This window comes from Amblyraja radiata, chromosome 45 (genome assembly GCF_010909765.2).
Source record: "Amblyraja radiata isolate CabotCenter1 chromosome 45, sAmbRad1.1.pri, whole genome shotgun sequence".
NCBI lineage: Eukaryota > Metazoa > Chordata > Chondrichthyes > Rajiformes > Rajidae > Amblyraja > Amblyraja radiata.
The window spans coordinates 9,556,074-9,575,120 of record NC_046000.1 but is presented as its reverse complement, the minus strand read 5'-3'; the positions used below and the strand labels follow the sequence as shown (position 1 = coordinate 9,575,120).

At 53.0% G+C, this 19,047-nt stretch overlaps 1 protein-coding gene across 2 annotated transcripts in view; it reads left to right on the top strand.

Moving 5' to 3' along the window:
• dpp3 (dipeptidyl peptidase 3) overlaps positions 1–19,047 on the top strand; it is a 29,821-nt gene that overhangs the window by 8,836 nt on the left and 1,938 nt on the right. For both annotated transcript variants that reach the window (XM_033015385.1, XM_033015386.1), the window contains exons 3-17: positions 1,490–1,579; positions 2,959–3,096; positions 5,055–5,129; positions 5,952–6,045; positions 6,806–6,936; positions 8,104–8,234; positions 8,769–8,827; positions 9,780–9,974; positions 10,590–10,702; positions 11,557–11,649; positions 12,735–12,794; positions 14,868–14,992; positions 16,363–16,483; positions 17,265–17,444; positions 18,554–18,716. In XM_033015385.1, coding sequence (XP_032871276.1) covers positions 1,490–1,579; positions 2,959–3,096; positions 5,055–5,129; positions 5,952–6,045; positions 6,806–6,936; positions 8,104–8,234; positions 8,769–8,827; positions 9,780–9,974; positions 10,590–10,702; positions 11,557–11,649; positions 12,735–12,794; positions 14,868–14,992; positions 16,363–16,483; positions 17,265–17,444; positions 18,554–18,716 — 1,768 coding nt within the window. The remainder of the gene's footprint in view (positions 1–1,489; positions 1,580–2,958; positions 3,097–5,054; positions 5,130–5,951; positions 6,046–6,805; positions 6,937–8,103; positions 8,235–8,768; positions 8,828–9,779; positions 9,975–10,589; positions 10,703–11,556; positions 11,650–12,734; positions 12,795–14,867; positions 14,993–16,362; positions 16,484–17,264; positions 17,445–18,553; positions 18,717–19,047) is intronic.

The window sequence follows — 19,047 nt, the reverse complement described above, 5'->3', positions numbered from 1 at the left end:
ATTTACATTTATGGAAAGCCAGTTAACCTACAGACCTGCGCGCCTTTGGAGTGTGGGAGGAAACCTGAGGATCTCGGAGAAAACCCGCGGGGAGAACGAACAAACTCCGTACAGACAGCACCCGTAGTCGGGATCGAATCCGGGTCTCTGGTGCTGTAAGGCAGCAACTCCACTGCTGTGCCGCCCGCTAAATGGGACTCCATCTGAAGGACAGACAGTTCACCCAGTGTCCAGGCCAGTAATCAGAAGACTGAGCCGTGGTCTGATTGATGTTTCTCAGACTATGCTCCATAGAATTCCTTCTGCTCTTATTAATAATAAGTGTACGGTCAAATTGCTTAGTACCACGCGTTCTGCAACTGGTGCAGATTTCCACAGATTCCACGTACGATTCCAACACTCCACACTGTACAATTTAACATAGAACTATATAAGCACAGAACAGATGACACGGTGGCACAGCGGGTAGAGCTGCTGCCACACAGCCCCAGAGACACAGGCTTGATCCTCACCATTGTCTGTACCGAGTTTGTACGTTCTCCTCGTGACCTGCGTGCGTTTTCTCCGGGTGGAACATAGAAAATAGGTGCAGGAGGAGGCCATTCGGCCCTTTGAGCCAGCACCGCCATTCATTGTGATCATGGCTGATCATCCCCTATCAATAACCCGTCCCTGCCTTCTCCCCATGTCCCTTGACTACACTAGCCCCCTAGAGCTCTATCTAACTCTCTCTTAAATAGAAACATAGAAAATAGGTGCCGGAGTAGGCTATTCGGCCCTTCGAGCCTGCACCGCCATTCAATATGATCATGGCTGATCATCCAACTCGGTATCCTGTACCTGCCTTCTCTCCATACCCCCTGATCCCTTTAGCCACAAGGGCCACATCTAACTCCCTCTTAAATATAGCCAATGAACTGGCCTCAACTACCTTCTGTGGCAGAGAATTCCAGAGATTCACCACTCTGTGTGTCCATCCATCCAGTAACTTGGCCTCCACTGACCTCTGTGGCAGGGAATTCCATAAATTCACAACTCTCTGGGTGAAAACGTTTTTTCTCACCTCAGTCTTAAATGGCCTCCCCTTTATTCTAAGACTGTGTGTGGCCCCTGGTTCTGGACTCGCCCAACATTGGGAACATTTTTCCTGCATCTAGCTTGTCCAGTCCTTTTATAATTTTACATGTTTCTATAAGGGTGCTCCGATTTCCTGCCACGCTTCAAAAATGTACAGGTTTGTAGATTAATTAAAGGCTTTGGTAAAATTGGAAATTTTCCCTGGCGCGTGTCGGATGGTGTAAGTGTGTGCGGGGATCGCTGGTCGGCGTGGACTCGGTGGGCCGAAGAGTGTGTTTCTGCGCTGTATCTCTAAACTAAACTGATCTATGCTCTCTAGTATTTGAATTTTCCGAGCTGGGAAAAAGGTTGTGACTGTCTACCCTATTCGTGCCTCTCATAATTACTGGGTGATCTTTCTGGTCTCTTGCAGGCGTTCCTTGTTTATGCTGCCGGGGTTTATTCCAACATGGGCAACTACAAGTCGTTCGGAGACACCAAGTTTGTGCCTAATTTGCCACAGGTAAAACCATCGGCGTGTTAAAAGCACAACACCTCATTGTTCACAGGTTACAGGAGAAGAATTGGGCCATTCGGCCCATCGACTCCACTCCACCATTTAATCATGGCTGATCTCTGGTTCCTAATCCCATTTTCCCGCCTTCTCCTTATAACCCTTTACGCCCATTCTAATCAAGAATTTGTTTATCTCTGCCTTCAAAATATCCACTGACTTGGCCTCCACAGCCCTCTGTGGCAATGAGTTCCACAGATTCACCACCCTCTGATTGAAGAAGTTTCTCCTCGCCTCCTTACTAAAAGAGCGCTCTTTAATAGCCCTGTCCCACGGCACGAGTTCCTTCCAAGAGCCCTCCCGAGTTTAAAAAAATCAAATTCGTGGTGAGCACAGGGAATGAATGTAGCGGGTACGTCGGAGCTCCGGGACGTCTCTTAGCGCCAACGGCAGGTACTCGGGAAGACTCGCTAACGGCAGGTAAGCACGGGAAGACTCGTGAAGATTTTTCAACATGATGAAAAATGTCCACGAGAGCCCCGAGTACCGACGAGTGGCCATTACCGTAAATCTCCGAGTTTGAATCAGGGCAAACTTGGGAGAACTCTTGGAATGAACTCGTACCGTGGGACAGGGGTTTAATTCTGAGGCTGTGACCTCTGGTCCTGGACTCTCCCACCAGTGGAAACATCCTCTCTACATCCACTCCATCTATGTCTTTCATTATTCTGTAAGTTTCAGTGAGGTCCCCCCCCCTCCCCCCCTCAGCCATCATTGTTTTTGATGCAGGATCCCGACTGGAAACATTAACCTCCCCTTTGCTTCCGCAGATGCTGCCTGACCCGCAGAGTTCCACCAGCACTTTGTTTTTTACCTCAGATGGAGTCGTACAAGCACGGGCAAGGGCCCTTCTGCCCAATGCGTCCATACCGACCAGGATGCTCCATCTGAGCTAGTCCCCTCTGCCCATGTTTGGTGTATACCCACAGTAGCGCAGCGGTAGAGTTGCTGCCTTGCAGTGCCAGAGACCCGGGTTTGTTCCTTCTCCCCGTGACCGCGTGGGTTTTCTCCAGGAGCTCCGGTTTCCTCCCACACTCCACAGACAAACAGGTTTGTAGGTTAATTGGCTTGGGTAAAGGTTGTAAATTGTCCCTAGTGTGCAGCATAGTGCTCGTGCTATGGGGCAGTCGCTGGTCGGTGTGGGCCGAAGGGCCTGCCTCCGCGCTGCGTCTCTGTAAAGTCTAAAGATGGCACACCCTGGTCAGGGTCTTGCGCGGGTCTCTGGTGCTGTGAGGCCGGGGCTCCACCCGCTGGGCCGCTGTTGTTTTGGGGTTTCTGACCTTACTCCACTGTTCTGCTCCTCACTTTCCTCCCACTCTGTCACACAGGAGAAGCTGAAGGAGTTGGTGTGGCAGAGCAAAGCCTTCGAGAAGAACCCCGACGAGATGGAGCGGCTCTGGCAGGTCTGTGGGGACCTGATGTTCTCACTGGAGGATCGACAAAAGCAGCTGGGCCTGGGAGCCAAGGTAGAAACACAACTGCGCACACCTTTTTTACCCCACTTCCCCCTTCCTCCGCCCCTTTTTCTTTCCCCTTCTCTTCTCAAAGACTAGGCTTGTATTCACTGGAGTTTAGAAGGATGAGGGGGGTCTTATAGAAACATATAAATTTATAAAAGGACTGGACAAGCTAGATGCAGGAAAAAGGAAGAAGGGTTTCGGCCCGAAATGTCGCCTATTTCCTTCGCTCCATAGATGCTGCTGCACCCGCTGAGTTTCTCCAGCATTTTTGTGTACCTTCGATCTTCCAGCATCTGCAGTTCCTTCTTGAACAAAATGTTCCCAATGTTGGGCGAGTCCAGAACCAGGGGCCACACAGTCTTAGAATAAAGGGGAGGCCATTTAAGACTGAGGTGAGAAAAAAACGTTTTCACCCAGAGAGTTGTGAATTTGTGGAATTCCCCGCCACAGAGGGCAGTGGAGGCCAAATCACTGGATGGATTTAAGAGAGAATTAGATAGAGCTCTAGGGGCAAGTGGAATCAAGGGATATGGGGAGAAGGCAGGCACGGGTTATTGATTGGGGATGTTATTCGATCCTGACCTCGGGTGCTGTCTGTGCGTTTGTGTGTGTGTGTGTGTGGACTTACCTGGACTTGTACTGTGTCCTTTTACCATCTGGACGCCCGCAGCAACGGCTGCGGAGGGTTGAGGTCCCAACCACGGGGGGAAATGGAGGAGGACTGGCCAAATTGTGTGCCTTCCACGACAGTGATGAATGCTGTGGTGGAGGTTTATGTTAAATTTTGATTGTGTTTTTGTGTGTGTTCTTTATAATTGTCCCGCTGCTGACATATTCATTTCACTTGCACTTTATGTGCAATGTGACAAATAAACCGTATTGTATTGTATTGTATTGGAGTTTGCACTTTCTCCCTAAGACTGCGTGGGTTTCCACCGGGTGCTCCGGTTTCCTCCCAAATCCAAAAGATGTGTGGGATTGTAAATTAATCGACCCTCTGTAAATTGCCACGAGTGCGTCTGGAGTGGGGGAGAAAGTGGGATGACATGGAACTAGTGTGAACGGGTGATCGATGGTCGGCGTGGGTCGAAGGGGCCTGTTTCCACGCTGTATCTCCAAGCTAAATGAAGCACCCAAGCTGAAATGCAGAAATCAACTCTCCAGCAGAGACGATTCACGAGGATGTTGCCAGGACTCGAGGGCCTGAGCTAGAGTGAGAGGTTGAGCAGGCTGGGACTCTATTCCTTGGTGCGCAGGAGGAAACGTGTTCCCGATGTTGGGGGAGTCCAGAACCAGGGGCCGCACACAGTTTAAGATTAAGGGGTAGGCCATTTAGAACGGAGACGAGGAAAAACTTTTTCGCCCAGAGAGTTGTGAGTCTGTGGAATTCTCTGCCTCAGAAGGCAGTGGAGGCCAATTCTCTGGATGTTTTCAAGAGAGAATTAGATAGAGCTCTTAAAGATAGCGGAGTCAGGGGATAAGGGGAGAAGGTAGGAACGGGGTACTGAATGTGGATGATCACAGTGCATGGCGGTGCTAGTTCGAAGAGCCGAATGGCCCACTCCTGCACCTATTGCCTATTGAGGATGAGGGGGTCATCTTATAGAGGTCTATAAAATCATGAGAGGAATAGATCAGGTGAACGCACTGTCTTGCCCAGAGTAGGGGAATCGAGAACCAGAGGACATGGGTTTAAGGTGAGAGAGGAAAAATGTATTAGGAACTGCCCCCTGAGGGTGGTGGGTGGATGGAACGAGCCGCCGGAGGAGGTGGTTGAGGCAGGGGCAATCGCAACGTTGAAGAAACATTTAGACAGGCACATGGATAGGGCTGGTTTAGATGGATATGGGCCTGACCCAGGCAGGTGGGACTGGTGTAGATGGGGCATGTTGGTCGGTGTGGGCAAGTTGGGCCTGTTTCCACACTGTATGACTGTCATCGTTCAACTATCTTCTCTCCCTCAGGGAACCACGGCCTACTTCTCGGGGAACTGCGATCTGAAAGATGCTGAGTTGGCACAGAAATTCCTGGATTTTAAGGTAGGAGCAAGTCGGAAGCAGAATCCCGACCCATAACATCGTCTGGCCGTTTCCCACCACCGAAGCGTCTCATTCTCCTTGGGAACTGACCTGGCATGGGGAATATTGGGAGGAAAGGTTCGTGGGAAAGCCATGCGTGTCAACTCGTAGAACTAAAACAGCATAGAAATGGGGCCCTTTTAGAACGTGGCGCAGTACAAACACAAAATGGTGGAGTGACTCAGCAGGAGTGGCCGCATCTCCGGAGAGAAGGAATGGGTGACGATTCGGGTCGAGGCCCTTCTTCAGAGTCTGAAATGCCACCCATTGCACTCGTTCCATACACCCACGACCCTCTGTGTGGACAAAGTTACCCCTCAGATTCCTATTAAATCTTTTCCCCTTAAACCTATGTCCTCTGGTCCTCGACTCACCTACTCTGGGCAAGAGACTCTACCCGATCTTTTCCTTTCTTCTCCCCGCCACCCCCAATCAGTCTGAAGAAGGGTTTCGGCCCGAAACGTTGCCTATTTCCTTCGCTCCATAGATGCTGCTGCACCCGCTGAGTTTCTCCAGCATTTTTGTGTACCTTCGATTTTCCAGCATCTGCAGTTCCTTCTTAAACACTCTACCCGATCTATTCCTCTCGTGATTTTACACACCTCTATAAGATCAACGCTAACTAGTCAGCAGAAAGACAATACATGATTACAATCGAGCCATCCACAGTATACAGGTACATGATAAAGGGATATTGTTCAGTGCAAGGTAACGTCCGATCAAAGATTATTCGGTAACGCTAAATCACCAGTAAATAGTCACTTTCCTTTCCCCTCTCTTCAGGGCATAAGTGCTTACAACACCCGCTTGTTTAAGACTGTCGGTGACGGTGGAAAAACTATTTACGAGGTCAGGCTTGCCTCTGTTATTAAGGACGGTAGGTTTTTACACCTTGTACTTTGTTTCCCTCTGTGTGCTGAATAGCCAAACCAGGAGTGCAATGTAATAGAAATTGTGCTTTATAACAGGTACGCCTCGCACTGCATCTTAGTGTTATACACACAGACCCGTCCCCATCGGTACTGTCTCCCAGTGTTATACAGGTGTGTCGGAGGGGGCGGGTCTGTGTGTATAACACTGGGGTACAATATCGGTGGGGGCGGGTCTGTGTGTGTAACACTGGGGTACAGTACCTGTAGGGACGGGTCTGTGTGTGTAACATTGGGGTACAGTACTGGTGTGGACGGGTCTGTGTGGAACAGCATCCCCTCTTCCCATCAGAACTGCCCCCTCCATCGACTCCTTTAGGTCGAGACTTAAAACTCATCTCTACTCCCAAGCCTTTCTTGACGTCCTCTGAGCGAGGGCTATATGTATGTAGTGATGTTTGTATTTAATCCATGAACCACTGGTGTATAACGTTAGTACCTCCACCGATGTAAAGCACTTTGGCCAACGAGAGTTGTTTTTTAAATGTGCAATATAAATAAAAGTGACTTGACTTGACGACGTGTGTAACACTGGGGTACAGTATCGGTGGGGACGGGTCTGCGTGTATAATACTGGGGTACAGTGGGAGGTATATCTGTTGTGAAGCACGTTTCTGATCGGGGTGAAGTTCCCTCCCACCATTGTCGTGTTTGCTTCAACCTGCCCCCTGTCCCTCACCGTCTCCCTCTCTCCCCCCCCCCCCACAGATGCCCCCTTGAAGGGAGAATCGGGAAACCAGTGCGGCGTTTACGAGTTTGAGGGCGTGACGTTCAAGGTGTCCCGGGGAGATTACTCGCCGCTGATGAAGAAGGTGGTGGAGAATCTGGAGAAGGCCAAGGTGAGCGGGCGTGGGGAGGGGGGGTGTGGGGGGGGGGGCGGGAACCCTGAAACATCAGCAGCCGTGGAGTTGCTGCCTCACAGCGCCGCAGACCCGGGTTCCACCCCGACTACAGGGCGCTGTCTGTACGGGGTTTGCACGTTCTCCCCGTGACCTGCGTGGGTTTTTCTCCGAGATCTTCGGCTTCCTCCCACACTCCAAAGACGTGCAGCTTTGTAGGTTAGTTGGCGTGCTATGCTGTAAATTGTCCCCAGCGTGTGTGTAGGATGGTGTCAGCGTGCGGGGATGGAGTTAATATCGATATTCCTATTGGCTTTGGTGATTCTCCCACAGGCCGACACACTGGGACAATAACGGCGACCGACTGACCCTGACCGCGAGCAGCGTGTGGGGATGTGGGAGAGAAGTGGAAGTGTCTGATGGGGAAACTGTGCATGCCTGTGCTCCGTCGCTCATGCATGCCCTCTGCACGTGCGCCCACACGCGCATGCCCCTTCATGCTCGCGTTCACATGCTTGCACACGCCTACCCCTCGTGTGTGTGTGTACGCACGAGCGCCCCCTTGTATATGCGCGTCCATGCACGCACATTTGTGCCCCCCCACCTGTGTGCGCGCGTGCTTCCCCCCTGCACACGCACACTCATATATACGCGCGGCACACACCCTTGCACAAGCTCACATATACACATGGCACGCATCCTTGCACACACGCACGCCCATACACGATCTCACACTCCCTAACAGCGCACAGGCACACTTACACACCCCCTTGCGCATGCAAACACACTCATGCAAGCACCCTCGCACACCCATATGCACACTTGCACTCCCTCTTGCACTGCAAACACACTCGTGCACATCCCCTTGCTCGCTCACTACCCTTGCGCATGCATGCACACACACGTGCACGCTAGTGTGCCTCCCCCCTGTGCCGCGCACGCGCATGCATGCACAGCGGCCCCGTGCTGTTCCGGTTGAAGCTGCATCGCTGGAGCTGCCTGCCTGCCTGACACCAGCGCTCCCTGGGAACAACAGCCCGGCCGTGTCCTCGCTGCCCGCCAGGCCCACTGACCAGCAGCTGGTCAGTCTCTTCCCCCCCCCCCCCCCCCCCCCCCAACCTAACCTCCCTCTTGTCGTCTTCCCCTCCCCCCCCCCCCCCCCCCCAGGATCACGCCTCCACCCCCAACGTGGAGAAGATGCTGCTGCACTACAACCGTAGCTTCACTACCGGCTCCATCGACGCTCACAAGGAGGGCTCCAAGCACTGGATCCGGGACGAGGGGCCCATCGTGGAGAGGTGAGGCAGGGACACCTCCCCTCCACACGCTTGTATCCACTTGCCACCCACTCATCCCATCGCCATGTGGCCCACAGACCAGCAGCATTCACAAACACACACACACACTCGCGCGCACAGACGCACGCACACACACACACACTCATACACATACACACACTCATACACACACTCATACACACACTCAAACACTCACTCTCACACTCACACAGACGCACACATACACACACACTCGCTCACACTCACTCACTCACTCACACTCACACAGACACACTCACACAAACGCACACTCATACAGACGCACGCACACTCATACACACACGCACGCATACACACTCATACACACACTCTCACACTCACACAGACGCACACACACACAGACACACACACACACACACACACGAGACTCTGTGCGTCTACCCGATCTATTCCTACACTCACTTCAGTATCTGGCGGCAGAGACAGAGGTACAAGTGACTCTGTCTAACTCCGTACAAAGATGTTGACACAGTTGTTATCTTTCTGATTCTATAGTTACATCGGCTTCATTGAAAGCTACCGCGACCCTTACGGCTCCAGGGGGGAGTTTGAAGGTACAGCCAAAAAATTCATGTTACTATTCCTACCACAGGCAGTGTGTGTGTGTCTGCAACCTGAGATAGGCACAAACATGCTGGAGTAACTCAGCGGGTCAGACAGCATCCCTGGATAGAAGGAATGGGTGACTTTTCGGGTGGAGACCCTTCATCAGACCGAGAGTCCGGGGGGGGGGGGGGTTGTGAAAAAGTTCTGAACTAATCAGAGCCGGCATAAGGGGTCGGCCATTTAGAACGGAGATGGGGAAAAACCTTTTCACCCAGAGAGTTAGTTGTGAATCTGTGGAATTCTCTGCCTCGAAGGCAATGGAGGCCAATTCTCTGGATGCTTTCAAGCGAGAGTTAGATTCCGTGCCTGCCTTCCCCCCCCCCCCCCCCCCCCCCTTAACTCCACTAGCCCCTAGAGCTCTATCTAACTCTCTCTTAAATCCATCTAGTGACTTGGCCTCCACTGCCCTCTGTGGCAGGGAATTCCACAAATTCACAACTCTCTGGGTGAAAACGTTTTTTTCTCACCTCAGTCTTAAATGGCCTCCCCTTTATTCTAAGACTGTGTGTCCCCTGGTTCTGGACCCGCCCAACATTGGGAACATTTTTCCTGCATCTAGCTTGTCCAGTCCTTTTATAATTGTATATGTTTCTATAAGATCTCCCCCCCCCCATCCCCTCATCCTTCTAAACTCCAGTGAATACAAGCCTAGTCTTTTCAATCTTTCCTCATATGACAGTCCCATGGTGTGGGAGGGGAGGGTGGGATGGGGGGGGGAATTGACAGTGTGTGGGATGGGGAATCATGGTGTGATGGAGGGGATGGGGGGGGGGTGGCGTGGAGAGGGGAGGGGGCGGCTGTGTGTGAGTCTGGGCTCCACTCTTGGCTGCAGCTGGTTATTGGATGGCGGTAATACAAGTTCACCCCGCTGACCTTTCTCCCTCCTCCTCCCCTCTCCAGGGTTTGTGGCGGTGGTGAACAAGGACATGAGTGCCAAGTTCACCCAGCTGGTGGCCTCCGCTGAGCGGCTGCTGCCCCAGCTGCCCTGGCCCCAGCACTTCGAGAAGGACCGGTTCCTCAAGCCCGACTTCACCTCCCTGGACGTGCTCACCTTCGCTGGCAGCGGCATCCCGGCAGGCATCAACATTCCCAACTGTGAGCTCGCATCCCTCCCCTCCGCTCAGACCCTCATTCCTTCTGCTGGGCCCCTCGTTCCTCCCTCCCCCTCCGCTTGACTCCTCTCCTTCCCCCCCCCCCCTGCTGCTGCTTACTCCGTCCGATCCGAGACCCGGGTTCGATCCTGGCTGCTGTCTGTGTGGAGTTTGCACGTTGCTGCGTTTGCACCCCCTCCCACCCCGTGACTGTGTGGGGTTTTCTCCGGGTGCTGTTTCGCCACTTTCCTTCTTCTCCGCGGATATTTTAGAGAGAGAGAGAGAGAGATGGATATAGCTCTTGGGGCTAATGGAATCGAGGGATTTGGGGGAGAAGGCAGGAACAGGGGTACTGATGTGCGGGAAGGAACTGCAGACGCTGGTTTAAACCGCAGACAGACACATAAAAGCTGGAGTAACTCAGCGGGGACAGGCAGCGTCTCTGGGGAGAAGGAACGGGTGACGTTTCGGGTCGAGACCCTTCAGACTGTGAGGAGAGGAGGAGGTGGTTGTGCATCTAACTGCAGCTTTTCCAAACCCGCCCAGTGTGGGGACAGGGGGCTCTGCCCCAGCCAGTTTTAATCCGTGCCGTCCTCTCCACCCTCCCACCCCCCCGCAGACGACGACATCCGTCAGACGGTGGGGTTTAAAAACGTCTCGCTCGGTAACGTGCTGGCGGTGGCCTATCACACCCAGAAGGAGAAACTCACCTTCCTGGAGGATAACGACAAGGTCTGTGCACGTGTGGCACCATCTGTGTCTGTCTACCTGTATCTGTATCTGTGTGTGTGTGTGTGTGTCTGTCAGCGTCTGTGTGCACATGCCTCTGTCTGCCTGTATCTGTGCATGTGTGTCTGTTGGCATCTGTGTGTCTCTGTCTGCCTGTGTGTGTGTGTGTCTGCCTGTGTGTGTGTGTGTCTTGCCTGTGTGTGTGCGTGTGTGTGTATGCGTGTGCGTGTGTGTGTATGCCTGTGTGTGTATGCCTGTGTGTGTGTGTGTGTATGCCTGTGCGTGTATGCCTGTGCGTGTGTGTGTGTATGCCTGTGCGTGTGTGTGTGTGTGTGTATCTGCCTGTGTGTGTGTGTGTCTTGCCTGTGTGTGTGTGTGTCTCTGCCTGTGTGTGCGTGTCTCTGCATGTGTGTGTGTGTGTGTCTCTGCCTGTGTGTGTGTCTGCCTGTGTGTGTGTGGCTGTCTGCCTGTATGTATGTGTGTCTTGCCTGTGTGTGTGTGTACGCACGTGTATACATAGGCATGCCTCTGCCTCTACCTCTGACTTTGTGTTTGTATCCCTCTGTGTCTCTGTATCTGTGTGTCTGCCTGTTGTACGCATGTGTGTGCATGTATTCCCGTGAGCTATGTTCCTCTATTTGTATATCTGCCTGTACTTGTCTGTTTCTCTGCATGCGTGTATGTGTGTGTGTGTGTATATCTGTGTCTGTCAGTCTGTCTGACGGTGTGTGTGTGCGTGTGGGTAATGCTGCTCCCCGGACACGTGCTCCAGAGCTGGAGGTTGTCACCGTGCTGCCCTGGCGATGCGGGTATAGAGAGTGGACGCGAGGCCTGACTCTGCCTCCTTGTTCCCGCAGGACTTGTACATCAAGTGGAAAGGCCCCTCCTTCGAAGTCCAGGTTGGCCTTCACGAGCTGCTGGGCCACGGCAGCGGGAAGCTCTTCGTGCAGGTCAGTCCGCATCTTCCCGACCCCTCCTTCAGCTCAGGTGCCAGATATCCCACCAGAGGGGAGGGGAGGGGGGGGGGGGGGGGGGAGACGTCAGAGGCACAAGGAAAGTCCTCCCTGCAACCTTGCGGAGTTGCTTCCGGGATGGGGGAGGAGAGTGTGCTCCCTTTCCAGGAACAAGGAGGGAAGCCAACTCTAGATGTCCTCATCAAGGTGGGAGAGAAGATCCACCCAGGTATGTTGCAGAGAAGCCCACTCTGGCAGTCGCCATCAGTGTGAGAGGGACCATCTCCACCCTGGTTGACCCAATAATGGTGGAAGAGGAGGTCTACCTCAAGATGGGAGAGAGAGCAGGTCCATCCCCATCAAAGTGGGATAGACTGGGGCCAGATAAAATGGTAACTATTAAACATAATATAAATATAAATAGTAAAGGCACGGGCGAATTATGCTTACCTAAGAGATCGATGTCTCAGGGAGGCATAATTCTCCCGTGCCTTTCATCTGCGGTACATTGAACACGCGGAGGTATGTGCTACTCATGTGCCACCGACGCTGCTTCAAGCCATCAGTGGCAACGGTCCATAAAGGCAGCTGAATTTCTTCCTTTACACCATGGACTGCTGCGCGCATGTACCGTGCAGCGCACTGCACAAGTTTCTTTCAAAAGCCGACCGACGGCTCACCGGGAGAGAACGATCTGCGCATGCGCGGTTTTAGTCAGCACGGCTTGTTAAAAAAGCCGACTGACCAAAGATGCTGACTGCCTACCCAGACTAATTGCTCACGGCACGTTCCTGACTGGGGCACACAAGGTGGACCTTCGAGGTGAGCGAGAAGCAGCCCGCCCTGGTTGTCCCCACCAAGAAGAAGCCGACCTTGGGTGTCCACAGCAATGTGGGAGGGAAGGTCTGCCCTCGATGACTCTGGGTCCTGGGTGTCCCATTCGAGTGGGAGAGAAGAAAGTCTCTCCCCATCAAGGTGAAGTGGGAAGGTCCACCTTGGGTTTCCCATTGAGGTGGTCTTCAAGGTCTACTAGGCTGCCCCCCCACCTCAGATATAACCACCTCATCTCCCTCTCCTTCCAGGACGACAAGGGCAAGTTCAACTTTGACACCGGCCTGGTGAATCCAGAGACGGGCGAGGAGGTGAGTAGTCGCCGTTCGTCACCGGCACGCGGAACAGCAGCAGGCCCTATGGCCCATCGTGCCCCCTTGCCATGAAAGACCTTATTGAGGCGCACAAAATCCCAATTGGGGGTGGTGACGGAATAGATCACCAGTGATAGGAGTACAATTAGGCCATTCGGCCCATCAAGTCTACTCCGCCGTTCAATCACGACTGATCCATCACTCCCTCCTAACCCCATTCTCCTGCCTTCTCCCCACAACCCCCGACACCCGCACTAATCAAGAATCTATCCATCTCTGCCTTAAAACTATCCACTGACTTGGCCTCCACAGCCTTCTGTGGCAATGAATTTCACAATACCGAGATGAGGGAATCTCGAACCAGGGGACTTAGTTGTTGACACGAGAGACTGTGTATGCTGGAATCTTGAGCAAAAACATCTGTAGCAATCCCTTTGTCCAACACTTGGCCCATGGCCTTCATCAAAGATTCAAGTACTTGTATAAGTTTCGCTTTATTCTTGTCCCATGTACGAGATACAGTGACATCCAGTTTGTCCAATCTAGCTGAAAACACTCAGTGGGCCAGGCAGCATCTCTGGGGAACATGGATAGGTGACGTTTCTTGCTGGGGCCTTCAGAGTCTGAAGAAGTTTCCTGACACGAAATGGTCACCTATCCATGTCCTCCAGAGATGCTGTCTAACCTGCTGAAGCTCTATGAGGTGCCGGTCAAGCTGCATTTGAAGTATTGTGAGCCGTTTTGGGCCCCATATCTAAAGAAGGCTTCATCCTTCATAACAAGAGGATTTCAGTATAGGAGTAGAGAGGTTCTTCTGCAGTTGTACAGGGCTCTGGTAAGACCACATCTGGAGTATTGTGTACAGTTTTGGTCTCCTAATTTGAGGAAGGACATCCTTGTGATTGAGGTAGGTTCACAAGATTGATCCCTGGGATGGCGGGACTGTCATATGAGGAAAGATTGAAAAGACTAGGCTTGTATTCACTGGAGTTTAGAAGGATGAGGGGAGATCTTATGGAAACATATAAAATTATAAAAGGACTGGACAAGCTAGATGCAGGAAAAATGTTCCCAATCTTGGGCGAGTCCAGAACCAGGGGTCACAGTCTTTGAATAAAGGGGAGGCCATTTAAGACTGAGGTGAGAAAAAACTTTTTCACCTAGAGAGTTGTGAATTTGTGGAATTCCCTGCCACAGAGGGCAGTGGAGGCCAAGTCACTGGATGGATTTAAGAGAGAATTAGATAGAGCTCTAGGGGCTAGTGGAATCAAGGGATATGGGGAGAAGGCAGGCACAGGTTATTGATTGGGGACGTTAATGTGTATTTGGAAGGCAGAGATCGACAGATTCTTGATTAGTACGGGTGTCGGGTTATGGGGAGAAGGCAGGAGAATGGTGTTGAGAGGGAAAGATAGATCAGCCATGATTGAATGGCGGCCTCCACAGCCGTCTGTGGCAAAGGATTCCACCCTCTGACTAAAGGGATTCCTCCTCATCTCCTTCCTGAAGGAACGTCCTTTAATTCTGAGGCTGGGCCCTCTGGTCCTAGACTCTCCCACTAGTGGAAACATCCTCTCCACGTCCACTCTATCCGGGCCTTTCACTATTGGGTAAGTTTCAATGTGAAATTTAAATTCCATTTGCCACTGCTTTGCCTGTCTCCTCTGGGGAGCGGGTTTCAGGGCACCCCAGGGAGGGAGGGGGAGAGAGATGGGGGGGGCCCCCACCCCAAGGGTGAAGAGTTATGCCCCTGTCCCACTTAGGAAACCTGAACGGAAACCTCTGGAGACTTTGCGCCCCACCCAAGGTTTCCGTGCGGTTCCCGGAGGTTTTTGTCAGTCTCCCTACCTGCTTCCACTACCTGCAACCTCCGGCAACCACCTGCAACCTCCGGGAACCGCACGGAAACCTTGGGTGGGGCACAAAATCTCCAGAGGTTTCCGTTCAGGTGGGACAGGGGCATTAGGGGATGGTGGCGGAGGCGGAGGCAGCCGGAGAGAGAGGGTCCACGAAGCGCTGAAACCTTCATCTGCCATTCTCTTTCTTGCTCTCTTTCCCCTTCCCCTTCAGGTCAAGACCTGGTACAAACAGGGCGAGACGTGGGACAGCAAGTTCTCCACCATCGCCTCCACCTACGAGGAGTGCCGTGCGGAGTGTGTCGGCCTGTACCTCTGCCTCAGCCGCGAGATACTGAAGTGAGTGCGGGAAATAGATCGGGTAGACGCACAGAGCCTCTTGCCCAGAGGAGGGCAATCGAGGACCAGAGGACACGGGTTCAAGGCAAAGATGGAAAGATTGAATAGCAATCTGAGGGGTAACTTTTCCACACAGAGGGTGGTGGGTGTATGGAACGAGCTGCCAGGGGAGGTAGTTGAGGCTGGGACAATCCCAGTGTTTAAGAAACAGTTAGACAGGTACGTGGATAGGACAGGTTTGGAGGGAGACAAAAGTGCTGGAGAAACTCAGCGGGTGCAGCAGCATCTATGGAGCGAAGGAAATAGGCAACGTTTCGGGTCGAAACCCTGAAGGAAATAGGCAACGTTTCGGGCCGAAACCCTTCCGGGTTTCGGCCCGAAACGTTGCCTATTTCCTTCGCTCCATAGATGCTGCTGCACCCGCTGAGTTTCTCCAGCACTTTTGTCTACCTTCGATTTTTCAGCATCTGCAGTTCCTTCTTAAACAGGTTTGGAGGAACGCGGGCAGGTTATGGATTAGGTGAATCGAGGACCAGAGGACACAGGTTTAAGAGGGAAAGATTTCATAGGAACCTGAGGGGTAACTCTCTCACACAAAGGGTGGTGGGGGTATGGCACAAAATGGTGGAGTAACTCAGCGGGGCAGGCCGCGTCTCTGGAAACAATAATAATAATATCTTTTATTGTCATTGCACATAGATTTGGTATGCAGCTTCCGTCCGATAGTCATAACTTACACAACTAATAACATTTAGATACCCCGAGAAAAAGAAAAGAACAGTAAAACAGTCTAAAGTGCAAATATGTCTGTGCCGGGTCGATGTGCGTGAATACAGTTCATGGGGGGGGGAGCTCTCAGCAGGGCCGGTTCAGAGCAGCGATAGCTCTGGGGATGAAGCTGTTCCTGAGTCTGGAGGTGCGGGCCTTGTAACGTCTGTTCGAACAGACTATTACAAGGGTGTGAGGACTCTTTGTGGATGCTGGCTGCCTTCCTGAGGCACCGTGTGTGTGGTAGATGCCCTCCTGTGTCCCAATAAACCTCTGCGCTCTGTGGACGACGCGCTGAAGAGCTCTCCTCTCCGCCTCCGTGCAGCTGAGATACCACACACAGAGATGCCGTGTGTTAGGATGCTCTCTGTGGTGCAGCGGTAGAACGTTGTCAGCAGCTGTTGGGGCAGACCAGTCTTTTTCAATGTTCTTAGGAAGAACAGTCGTTGCTGTGCCTTCTTGGAATGGGTGACGTATCGGGTCCGAGACCCTCCTTCAGACGCTCTCTCTTGTTGGATTCCTTCTGTTTTCTGGGGTGGGTGTATTTGGTCTCTAAGTAGTCACGTCTCTTACCCCCCCCCCCCCACCTCACTCCGCTGCAGGATCTTCAGCCACGAGGGCGCGGATGCGGACGATGTCATCTATGTTAACTGGCTAACCATGGTGCGGGCAGGAGTCTTGGGCCTGGAGTTCTACACCCCAGAGACCCAGAAGTGGAGGCAGGTGAGTGGCCGCAAGCACATCAGTCGGTTGTGGAAATTGTCCTGTATGTGTGTGTGTGTGTGTAGGGCAGTCGACAGTGTTTTATTGTCATATGTCCCAGATGGAACAGTGAAATTCTTACTTGTAGCAGCGTAACAGAATATGTATGCAGAGTCCAGTGTAAACGATATATTAAGCAAGAAAAAATAGTTCATTGTGTATGTACACATACGTTTATGTACAGAAAATGCTGGAGTAACTCAGCGGGTGAGGCAGCATCACGGGAGAGAAGGAATGGGCGACGTTTCGGGTCGAGATTCCTTCTCTCCAGAGATGCTGCCTCACCTGCTGAGTTACTCCAGCATTTACTGTCTACCTTCGATTTAAACCAGCATCTGCAGTTCTTTCTTACACACACACTCACACTCTCTCTCACACTCACTCTCTCTCTCACTCTCTCCTCTCTCTCACTCACACGCACACTCTCACTTTGTGTCTTTGGTGAACCTGTGGAATTCTTTGCCACAGACGGCTGTGGAGGTCACAAGTCAGTGGATATATTTAAGGCAGAGATAGATAGATCCTTGATTAGTCCGGGTGTCAGGGTTTACGGGGAGAAGGCAGGAGAATGGGGTTAGGAGGGAGAGATAGATCAGCCATGATTGAATGGCAGAGTAGACTTGATGGACCGAATGGCTCCTATCACTTATGACCTTATGAGGAGTGACTCGATGGGCCGAATTCTAGAACGTATGAATTTATGAAAATTAGCTCTGTTGACTCTTCCCCCTCTCTCCGCCAGGCCCACATGCAGGCTCGCTTCGTCATCCTGCGGGTGCTGCTGGAAGCGGGCGAGGGGCTGGTCACCGTGCGGCAGACCACCGGCGGCGACGGCAAACCCGACGCCATCATCACCCTGGACCGGGAGAAGATCGCCACGGTGGGCAAGGCCGCCATCGAGGCCTTCCTCAGGAAGCTGCAGGTGCGGGAGTGGACCAACAGGGGGCGTCGCACCGCCGTCCCGCTCATCTCACCCCCCCCCCCCCCCCCAATAACCCCTCGACGTGCCTGTGTCCAATAGCGGAGACTATCCCACCCTTGTTCGCCCCCACATACTCTCCGCCACAGAAGGCAGTGGAGGCCGATTCACTGGATGTTTTCAAGAAAGAGACTTACATGGAAAATAGGTGCAGGAGTAGGCCATTCGGCCCTTCGAGCCTGCACCGCCATTCAATATGTTCATGGCTGATCACCCAACTCAGTATCCTGTACCTGTCTTCTCTCCACATCCCCTGATCCCTTTAGCCACATCTAACTCCCTCTGAAATATAGCCAATGAACTGTGGCCTCAACTACCTTCTGTGGCAGAGAATTCCACAGATTCACCACTCTGTGTGAAAAATCTTTTTCTCATCTCGGTCCTAAAAGACTTCCCCCTTATCCTTAAACTGTGTGACCCCTTACATTTAGCTCTGTGGGGCTAAAGGAATCAAGGGATATGGGGAGAAGGCAGGAACGGGGCACTGATTGTGGATGATCAGCCATGATCACATTGAATGGCGGTGCTGGCTCGAAGGGCCGAATGGCCTCCTCCTGCACCTGTTTTTCGATGTTTACACGCCAGTCCCCCTTCCTCTCTCTCTCCTCCCTCCAACCCTTCCCTCCATGTGTGTGTTCCACACCCCACCCGTCCCTCTATATCTGCCCCCCCCCCCCATCTTCCATGTTTCAAATATGTTGACATCGCTGTCATCGTCTGCCCCGGAAGCTTCCAGCGGCAATCAGTGGAAGCCAACCTCTCTACAGGACCCCATTGAGCTCCTCTGTCCTGCCCTTCCACCCCCTCCCCTTTCCCCATTGACCACTCCGTTCTCCTCCCCGCATTGACCACCTCTAAACCCTTCCCGCCCCCTCTGTGTCCCCCCCATTGACAACCTCTGTCCCTCTCTCCCCCCCCTGCATTCCCCCATTGGCTGCCTGTACCCCTCCGTTGACTACTCTACCCCCCCTCCCCCCTCTGATGACTACCTCTACCACCCCTCCCAACCGTGCCTCACTGACCACCTCTGGTCCCTCTGTCTCCCCCCCCAGGTGTACAAGAGCACGGCGGACGTGGAGGCGGGCCGGGCGCTGTACTCCAGCTACTCGCGGGTGACGGACGCCGAGCCGGAGCGCTACCTCACGCTGCGCCACACCGTGCTGCTGCGCAAGGAGTCCCGCAAGATGTTTGTGCAGGCCAACACTCGCATCGAAGGTGGGTCCCGTCCCGTCCCGTCCCGACCCTCCCGTGCCAACGCGCCCAAATCAACAATTCGGTGGAGGGGGTAGACACAAAATGCTGGAGTAACTCAGTGGGAGGGGAGGAGGTGGGGGGGGGGGGGGGGAGGAGGGTGTGTGGGAGGAGGGGGTGTGGGAGGGAGGGGAGGAGGGTTATGGGGGGAGGGGTGTAAGGAGGAGAGTTATGAGGGGGTATGGGGAGGAGGAGGAGAGGATGGGTGTGTTCGTATTCACACTTCTGTGCCTCTTGCCCGATGGGAGAGGGGAGAAGAGGGAGTAACCGGGGGGTTGAGACTGGTCCTCGATGA